At 40.5% G+C, this 10,504-nt stretch overlaps 1 protein-coding gene across 16 annotated transcripts in view; it reads left to right on the forward strand.

Annotated features, from left to right (window-relative positions):
• Positions 1-8,889, forward strand: part of PEX5L (peroxisomal biogenesis factor 5 like) — a 197,442-nt gene extending 188,553 nt beyond the window's left edge. For 14 of the 16 annotated variants that reach the window (XM_033089353.1, XM_033089417.1, XM_033089376.1 and 11 more), the window contains 3 exons: positions 561-726; positions 1,135-1,292; positions 5,923-8,889. In XM_033089353.1, the coding sequence (XP_032945244.1) occupies positions 561-726; positions 1,135-1,292; positions 5,923-6,127 (529 nt within the window). In that variant the 3' untranslated portion in view covers positions 6,128-8,889. The remainder of the gene's footprint in view (positions 1-560; positions 727-1,134; positions 1,293-5,922) is intronic. The other 2 variants (XM_033089381.1, XM_033089368.1) reach the window with 2 other exon arrangements.
• The last annotated feature ends 1,615 nt before the right edge of the window (positions 8,890-10,504 follow it).

The following is a 10,504-nucleotide window of genomic DNA, read 5'->3' on the forward strand; positions in this document are numbered from 1 at the left end:
AAACATTGATGCTGAGACCAGAGCCAACCTTTGGGCACATGATCTACATTCATGGGCCCTCACAGACATTTATCCAAGAGCCATATTTTAAAGCCAAATGCTTTAGACTGAAATAAATTATGATAAATACCAATAAGTACTTATCATAAATTATGATAAGCACCAAGTGCCAGGTTTTATAAGCCTGAGAATTAGGTATGGGGGGAAATGGAAGTCCTTTCTTCTGGGAATTTTGTTTCTGTCAAATAAATCATCATGTTATATATTCTTTCTCAAGGAACACTTAGCCCTGGGGTTTCTTACATTGGCACGTACAGGGTCAGTGGGAGTCTCCTGTGGAGACCTTACTTAGCATAGTTTATATCTGTTTACGACAAAATATTTCATGAGCATCAGCAGGTATTTTTTTAACGTGCGGTATTAGTAGTCCTCTCATTAGGCTAAAATATTTTAAGCAAGTTTTTTCCAGTCTGTAATGTTCTCTTGCAACAGAGACGATAATAGTGAATCATGTGTGGTCACACTATTTGAACTACAAATTCGTTGTTTTCCCCTTGTAGCGCTGTTCTGGAAGGAGTGAAAGAGTTATACCTGGAAGCTGCCCACCAAAATGGAGATGTGATCGACCCAGACCTACAGACCGGTCTAGGGGTACTGTTCCACCTGAGCGGAGAATTTAACAGAGCAATAGATGCATTTAATGCTGCCTTAACTGTTCGGCCAGAGGTGAGTGCATAGCAAGAAAGCGTAAGGTTCTCCTTTAAAAATAAGCTTTCACCGGATACACTTTGTACGGCTCTGCTACACTTTATTTCCCTGCATCCAATGGTTTAAACGGATCAATACTATGGATATGCTCCTGTGGCTGTTATTATACTTAAAGACCTAAAATAGAAACATGAATTACCTCAGAGCATCAAATAGTAGCTGCTCTTTCATGAGTGAAGTCATTGCTCTGTGAAGTCGTTTCACGAAGTAGTACATAAAGAGTTTCCAGTAATTCACCAACTTATGGTCCTTGTCCACGAGCCCTGGATACATTTTTAGCCATCATCCTTCTTCTGCAGGGAACATGGGAATACTCTGTCATTGTGGCTTGTACTGGTCGTTAGAGAGCTCTCATTTTGTCATCAGGATTACTCATTATGGAACCGTCTCGGGGCAACCTTGGCGAATGGAGACCGCAGCGAGGAAGCCGTGGAGGCTTACACGCGAGCGCTGGAGATCCAGCCAGGCTTCATCCGATCCAGATACAATCTGGGGATAAGCTGCATCAACCTGGGCGCCTACAGGTGAAGTATGGCGGCAGGCTGAGAGCCACGAGTCACTCTCAGGGCTGACGTGGAATAACCTGAAAGGTTGTTTCCCCGTAAAAAAAAAAATCTTCTTTTGTAGGATGAATCCTCCTCCTTCGGTTAAGGGTAAGCTTGGAACCCTCAGATTTTGAGGCCCGTTGAAGCAGGAGCAATTGGCGTTAGCATTTCTCAGTCTTTAGAGAGCTGCAATCATATGAGCATCTTGGAAAATGGAGGTGCCCAGGCCTCCAGAGATTTTGATTCAGTCAGCCTGGGTTGGGACAAGTTATCTAGGTTTTTAAATACTTAACCCCAAGGGTAACTCTGAAAAACATGAACAGGCCACACCTTCATTTTCCAGGAAGGGAAAGAAAACCTTGGGGGATGGGGCAGGGGAACCCAGCAAAATGACTTAAGAAGGTCTCAAGGCCAGTTTTTGGCAAAGCACAACCGGGAATCCAGGTTCTCGAAACCTAACTTATAAACAAAGTCACTTAAAAACCAATTTTTTTTTAAGGAAAAAATTTTAAATGGTTTGTTTATCATTTGAAATGCCTTTCTCCTTCTCCCATGATTCCTCATTATCATTCAGCTCTGTATCATCTCTCTTTTCCCCATCAACAGGGACCATACATGACCTTGGTTTCTTTTGTGCAATGAAAGTTTGGGTGATTTTTTTCTTCCTTCTTTTCTATTTTTTTCTATTTTTCTAAGTAAACAGGTATTACTTTCCCAACTGGGAAAATAGAGAACTAAATGTTAGTTTTAAACCCCACAAAAAATGTAAACTCCTTCTCATTCTCAGAAAGAGCCAGGCTTTTAGAATCAGACAAGCTTAGGTTCAAATCACAGCTCTGCCATTGACTGGTTTTATAATTCTGGGTACATAACTCTGAGCCTCAATTTCACCTGCTTGAAAAAAAAGAGAGAGAGGTAATAACATCTGCCTTACAGGATTATTGTGCAGGTTAAATGTTCTTACCTGGCATAGAGCAGATGCTCAGTACATCGCAGGAATTACCATCATGATTATTATCGTTGCTGTCATCATTGGTATCATTATTATTTAGATAAGACATCAGAGAGCTACATTCTTCTGACATCTGAAGAACTGCTGTTTCTGAACTGCATTAGGGCATTGGGCCGTTGGCAAATATTGAGGCTTTAGAAACTAGTTGCCGCATTTATCCTAAAAGGATCTTAGAAGGACCGTTAGTTACTGGATTATACTCTGTCCTCTAAGAGGGTCTTGCTCAGGTCAAAACCAGGAATGCTGAGTGACTCCTGAGCAACTGGTTTGTTTTATTTTGTGGATATTGTGAAATGTGTGGCTTGCTGAGGTCCTCCTTACATCCGCTGCACATCAGCTGTCCAAGGCCTGACAATGTCCCTTGTGTGTAGTAACTTCATCCCTGGCTTCATCTGATTTCCCTGACCTGATTTTTATCTTTACTCTTTTTATTCACGTATTTTCCAGATACATTTTATGAGACACCTTAGCTCCTTTTTTTTGGAACAAGGAGAAATGTAAATAAATATATATGTACATGTAGGCATGTTGAATTCAATTAAAGGAAGCTTTTTATAAAGCTTCTGGATGAGTTTTTCTTAATTGTAACTTCTCAGTGTAGAAAACGATACTTCGAGGGTCCAATAAAATACTTTCTTGGCATTCACAGATGTAAGCCTCAGTAGAACAACTATTTGCAGGAGGCCATGAAGGTCCATGACAGGGAGAAATGGGCAACCCTGTTGAGGGGTGAATTTTTAATCCTCAAGCAGAAAGTCTCCTGAACTTTCTGCTTGAAAGGACCAAGTCAGTGTTAGGGATGCCAGATAACATACAAAATGCCAGTTAAATCTGAGTTTCACATAAACAGCAGATAAGTTTTTAGGATAAGTATTTCCCAAATATTGCATGGGACTTACTGAAAATTACTCATTGTTTATCTGAAACTCAAATTTAATTATGCATCATGTATTCTTATTGGCTAAAACTGTCCACCTGGATCAAATGGCAACTTTGGAACATCTCGGCTAAGCATTGTAGGTCTTTTATTGTCATGATGGATATGGGAAACCTTGTAAAGTGATAAACATCTTACTTTTTGTTTTCCTGAGGAAAAAAGACCATCAAGGGAGACATAAACCTTAAATGAATTCTGAAAACAAGTTTAACTTGAGGTGTAAGTGTACGCATAGGAAAGAACAACCCTCAACAAAGATGTGGCTCAGAAGAGAGCCAGGAGCCGGTACAAATATTTCTGTCCCCACCAAAGTCTTGGGACCTCTCCCTCGAGAACTAGATGTGTCTGTGTGTGAGCTACTACACACACTGTTTGTCAGCTCACACACTCTGTGAAGACTCGAAGGCAAGCTCTCTCCTAGTACCTTATCCAATTGAAATGAGAAGAGGAAATTCATGGCCTGAAACTTGACTATAGCTTAAACTGCTCCCCTTTTGTCAGTCGGCGCTCCGAAGGAGAGCTTAGATCCATAAATCTTCACCGTTTCAAAAGTGAACACCCCTTTTTTAAAAGAAAAAAGAAATCTCATCCCTCTGATAGTAATATTTTTAGTAGTAGTGTAATGAGGGAAAGCTACTATATAATGAGAAATGCTTTAAAATGAATGTGCTTTTTATTAATCATGACCATATACACCCCCAATTTAAATTCATTAACACGTATATGTATGAAACATACATATCTAGTCACACATATACTCAATATGTACAGTCTTCTGAGTCCCCCAAAAGGACTCTGAGTTCTCAAGTTGGAGAACAGGGTTAGACTGTCGTTATGGGGAAAACGTGGAGATGCTTGATAAAGCGAACAAGTTAGACTCTTCTGCTATTACTCTCCGTGTCCCTCAGAGACCACTGCCACACACTTGTGGGCTCGGAGAAGCCTGGGCAGGATGGAGTGCCAAGTTCTTCCTTCCCCCAGAGTTCTCTCAGACCGAGCAGGATGAAAGGAAATGGAGCTGTCATTCGCGCTGCCACCCTGTGAGGAGGGAGCCAGAAAGGGCCTCCAAAGTAGGCTTTCCATGTGTATTTGTTTATAAATCCTCCCCTTTTGCCAAAAATCCAGAAGAGGGGGCGGTTAGAACACCCACTGCCTCCCACGACCCAGGTTGCCACATACAGTACAACCATTTCCCAGATGCCTTTTATTTCCAGGCAGATCTAACAATATCGATGAGCAAATGCTTAGTGCATTTGAATCAGAAATCCAGCCTCACTTTCTTTGAGGTTTCTTACCAGATGCTTCCTAATAACTGCCTTGCAGGATTAAATGATCTCGAGAGTGTGAAAAGCTTTTAAGAAGAGTAAAGCAGATACAAATTCAAGCGGGGTCATTATTCTTAGTGAAGACCAGTTTGTCAGATACATATTACACACTTCAGGTGACCTAAGGAGCTACCGTGGGCAGGCCCAGCAGGTACTCCTGGCACACAAGGTGGGGGGACGGGGGGCAGCTAGCAGTCCTTTGGACAGCATCTGACTCAGCAGTTAACAAGCTCTGTGTTTGCAGGACCCCTTTACACTTTGAACCGCTACTGAGAACCTCAAGAGGGCTTTTGTTATATGCGTTTTATCTATCAATTTTTACCATAGTAGAAGTTAAACTGAGAAAATTTTAAAAGATTCATTGAAAAATAAACTACATGTTAACATAAATTGTATATTTTACAAAGAATAATTTTCCAAAAAAATGTTTAGTGAGAAGAGAGTGGCATTCTTTTACCATTTTTGCGAATTTATTTAACATCTTGCTTAATAGAAAGCAGACTCTCGTATGTGTGCTTCTGCATTCAATCCGTTGGGACATCGCACATCATGTAGTCCCTGGAAAATTCCACTGTACATTTGTGAGAGAATGAGAGTGAAAAGGTAAAATAACATCTCAGGATTATCATAAAAATCGTTTGGCCTCACTGATCCCCAGGGTTCCCCAGACAACACTTTGAGAGCTATTGATCTAACTGAATGATAAGAGCTTTCACATAACTTGATTCAACTGCACCTCACCAGAAGATTTTAAAATGACTTCTATTCTCCCCATTACATAGTTGGGGAAACTGAGGCTTGGAAAAGATAAGAAATTTGCCTAAGGCTAAACAATGGGATTCAAGCCCAGGTGCTCTGACAACAAACTCAAGTCAATCCCAGCTGCTTCGCATATTTCTATCTCTAACAGAAGAAGTTAGACCACTTTGTTTCTGAGTAGGGCCTGTTGCTTCTTCTTCAACCCTCGTTATATAACCATATCTGCAAATGGATTACATCTTCAAATCATTCCTGGATCAGGGGAAAATCGAATGCGTTAAAGAGTTAGCAATGGTTTTGCCATTACTCTTCCCCTCCCACATGACATTCCTAAAGTAAAATTTGCTTTGCTTTTTTTTCTTTTTTCTGATTTCACTACATTTAACGATGATTTTTCACGAAAGAATAATGATGGAATCAGAAAGTTGTTCATCTGATGATCCAAAATCACCATAGAGAGGTGATTTAGGATGTTAGACTAAAATAACTTAATCCATTTTGTTCTTTTAAGTTTGCTAACTCTGAAATTTGTGGCATTTTTAAATGTTTGTTTTTCTACCCCCTTCCCCCCCTTAGAGAAGCCGTCAGCAATTTTCTCACTGCCCTCAGTCTACAAAGAAAGAGCCGGAATCAACAGCAAGTTCCTCATCCTGCCATCTCCGGGAACATCTGGGCTGCCCTCAGAATTGCGCTTTCTCTGATGGACCAACCGGAACTCTTCCAGGCAGCTAATCTTGGCGACCTGGATGTCCTCCTAAGAGCTTTCAACTTGGATCCTTGAAGGAAAAGAAAAAAATAAAAAATACTAATCCCTTGTCTGTATAATTATACTGAGAAATGCAAAACTATTTCATGAATTCCAAAAAGGTTAAACCAGATGTTCAAAAGGCCGTGGTGGTACAACCCAGGGGAATTCCTACAGACAATGCCCAGTATCTGTTCGGCTCCAAAAGCACAAAATGTTATATAAAGAGTCAAGGCCAGGCTTGAAAGAAGACTGGAGAGGCTGAAGACGAACCAAGATAACGTGACTGTATGTGAATACTCATTTCACAAGCTGCAAGCACATTACAAAACATATTCTTTGGGTTTTTTTTGTCCCCACTTGCAGCTAATGACATCTAAGAAACTTGCTCATTGGACACCTGGAAGCACTGCCTGAGATCAGGGAATTTGACTATTTCTGAACTGTCCCCTGAAATTCTCCCTTTTACAGGATTGAACATAGTTTGGGCCAAGGTGCATGCACAAATATTAACTAAAGAGAGGCATTGCTTAAATCTGTTCCAATTTTAACTTTTACTGTAGCTTTTTGATTCCAGAGAAGGAGCTTTGCTGGCAAAAGCAGTTTTTGCACTAGAAATTTTTGCTGTTCCCAATCAAAACTTTTCTGGGACTGTATATATGCACTTTAATCTTTATGCCTTGCTGGAGTTTTGCGGCTCCAATTTTTAACTTGGGGGTGAAAGATTTGAGAACTCAGCCTTGTTAGATCAATGGACCAAATAAAAATTCCTGAAAATAGTTTTCATAGTGTAGGGTTTTGAAGGAGTGTTTTTCTTAAAGCAGATATGGCATAGGGTATAAATGTGTCAGATCTTATTCACGTGTTTTCTGGGACTGTCTGAACTTAAGCAAAAGATAAGGTATCATCTCTTCATGCATTCTCTGCAGGGCGAAAGTTGGATGATAACCGTGATTTCTATTGAGTTAACATTAACTTGCTTAAATGTCATATTTTACTTGCTTTCAAACTGCCCTGCACACCAATATTTCCTTTAAACTATTAATATTTTAAATACTATTCCTTAAGAGTGATAAATACATTTTTCCTAAAAAGTATGTGTTTTCTTAGTTCCGTAATAATCTGCACAGCTCACCCTCTTGCATTCTAAGTGATAAAGGTCAGCATATTCTAACTGAATCTCATTGAACGTCATTGGTTTCATAGGACAGACACATGCCCATTTGGCTCTCATTTTGAACATTTATCAAGTATCAGAAGTTCCTGTTGGCAGTGGTGTTTTATTTCACTGGTTATATTCCAGTCAATTCTTCAGTGATTTGTGCCTGTTAGGGGGCTCAGTGATTATTTGGAAAGACATCGTTTTCTCAAGGATTAGAAAAATTGTCTGCAAAATGCTAACCAAAATATAATTTCACCAATATCCAATTCTAGTAATTTATCCTAGCAAGTTGTCCATTCTTCTTCATCTTGTCTCCTTCCTGCCTCCAGAATCTTCTCCAAAGCCAACTGATCCTGACTTTTCTTCATGTTCTTTGGTTAGAAATAGCTGGTTATATTCATAGTTACCAAGGAAAACAGCATTTAAGTTGAGACAGTTTAATTCGCCGGGGACTTAGCTTCTCCTATGGGGGTGGAGGGGGGATGTGCATATACACTGGTGCAGTGCAGGCGGAAACTGTCTCCTCTGTTACGTTTGAAGTCCCTGGGATAGGAAGGGGCCACAAGTAAACATGAAACCACAGATCCTTGAGGCTTACGTATATTCTACCGTATTCTAGTTTATAAAGACAAAGAGCTGAAGGCATGGTGCTGAAAGCTTTGTTATTCCCTGTCAAAGCTCACTTGGGCAAGGTGATGCCTCCAGCCAGACAGCAGGAGGCAAAGACATCCAGGCCTTCACCACCAGGCAGCAGTGACGAACCAGTCATGGTCCACTTCCCTGCAGCTCCAGGAGCAAAGTGAAGCTCAACAGTGTTTTCAAGAACCGTGTTCTTTAGCATTTTAGAATCCTAGAAACTTGGTCTTAAAAGGACTCTTGCAACCCATGGGAGCTGCCTGTTTGAATATCCCTGCTAGAACAGCATCTGTTCTCAGCGTGTTCCTTCTCCCTCCCTGCCCCTGTGCCTTCACTAGCTGGCCAGCTGACGTGCATTCATCACAGTCCATGAGGAGCCTCTACACAGAGGATTCAAAGCAACCTTTACAGCGGTTCTGTTTATGATGCCAATCTATACTTCCAACAGTCACAGCATTTGCAGTAATAATAATGATAGTTTTCTGAGCTTTGCTGCCACTACCTACCTGAAGGCAGTAACAATTTAAAGCCCCAGAGTAGGGTAAATGTGCAATAGTTTGATTTAATTTCATTGTTGTTAAGCAGTGGTCAATTGGGGGCCCAAGTTTTATTTTGCTGTTTGAATACAAAGTAACTGCAAACTCCAAGGAGTTGTTTCAGGGGAGAGTAAACAATTTTCCATTCCCATCATAATTTGGTAATTTGCAGAGCGTTTGGTAGACTTTATTTAATATATCTAGTGTCCATACGAACCAAGATTTGCATAGGCTGTTTCCTGTCAGGAAGTGCAGAATTGTTGCCCAAGATATTTTTCAATATTTTTAATACAATTAAGTTAATACAAAAAGGCAAATGAAAGTTTATAGAAATCAGAGCACTGCCAAAAATTAAGTAGCAAGATTAGAAGAGTCTTTATACATCTTTTTTTTTTTAAAGATTTTATTGGGGAAGGGGAACAGGACTTTATTGGGGAACAGTGTGTACTTCTGGGACTTTTTTTCCAAGTCAAGTTGTTGTCCTTTCAATCTTAATTGTGGAGGGCGCAGCTCAGCTCCAGGTCCAGTTGCCAGTTGCTAGTTGCAGGGGGTGCAGCCCACCATCCCTTGAGGAAGCCATCTGGGAGGCAACTCAGCTCAAGGTGCCATGTTCAATCTTCTTAGTTGCAGGGGGCAGAGCCCACCATCCCTTGCGGGACTCGAGGAGTTGAACCGGCAACCTTGTAGTTGAGAGCCAAGCACTGGCCCATGTGGAAATCGAACCGGCAGCCTTCGGAGTTAGGAGCATGGAGCTCCAACCGCCTGAGCCACCAGTCTGGCCCCTATACATCTTTTTAAAGTGTATACACATTCTTTTAAGGCAGCACTGTTTTTTGGCATCTTATCCTCAGGGCGTGAAATTGTTGTTTAAATTATTTTTTCCATTTCATAGGGTAATTGGTTCCCTTCTGAGGCACCCTGGGAAGGCTTTGGGTTTCTTTTTTCTTGTGTTACTGAGTAGCAGCTGAGATCTCTTAGAGGACAGTACTATTTTACAAGAGTGGCTGCTCAATTGCATAAATGTGACTTTCAAGGACCGATTTCAACTGTAGATTGGATGCAAATGCAGAGAAGGCTAGTGGTCATTGCTGAATTTCAACAAATGTTGTAACTATGTGTAGTGGGCGATTTCCACGTCCAGGTAAGGAGGAGATAGAGGGATAAGGAAGAAGAGGGAAAGGACTAAAGCATCCACTTACTGGGATAATCATATTGAGTCATCATTCCCTTGGCTTTCTCCCAAGATTACTCCCCGTGACTCCTTGAAAGAAAGGCAGATCTTGTCCACCAGGAAACTTGAATGGAAAACTACGAGCTGTGCTTTCTCAGGCAATTAATCAGCAAATTAGTGATACTTAACTGGGTTAGAATATCCAGGACACACTCATTTTCACTGTCTTATGCTTCTTTCCTCATTCTTGTCTTTAAAGAGAACTATTGCTTTGAATCTTGGGTCCATGTCTAGATACTCCTACTAGATAAATCTTTCTTATATACTCTTGCTGTACAAGCAACACTTAAACACAACTGTAGCTCTAGTCCCACTTATAACAGGAACTCCCCACTCTTTACCATGAACTTTGTGAGTTCCTTGGGAATATAGAGAGCAAGGTGGTCATTTTCCATCCCTTCCTCATTTGCCCCTAACCACTTCCACAAGACCGGCTATCGTTTAATGCAGCAGTTGTTGCTACTGTTATATACCTTGAAATGCTTCTAAAAGCATTCTGGAAACAGAATATTCTGAAGGCTTAGTTTGTGAGTTTGTGTGCCATCTTTTGGAGGCCTCCTATTTTAGACATTATTACACATAATTACACATAATATCAACTTTGTAAAACAATTTCAAATTCATTCCCTCTTCGAATTTTACTTCAGTTTCCCTATCTTCTCAATATTTATGGAACCGGTTAAAATTAAACTGTTTTGAATTAAGCAGCAGATACTTTTTTTTTTTTTTTTGAGGTTTGGAGATGAACTCTGGCATAAGGTTTGTAAAAAGGCAGCTTTTAAAAAGTAAAACATATAACCTCAGGTACAAAAATAATGCATGCTTTAGTACTTGCAAATCTGCCTACT

This window comes from Rhinolophus ferrumequinum, chromosome 2 (genome assembly GCF_004115265.2).
Source record: "Rhinolophus ferrumequinum isolate MPI-CBG mRhiFer1 chromosome 2, mRhiFer1_v1.p, whole genome shotgun sequence".
Lineage (NCBI taxonomy): Eukaryota > Metazoa > Chordata > Mammalia > Chiroptera > Rhinolophidae > Rhinolophus > Rhinolophus ferrumequinum.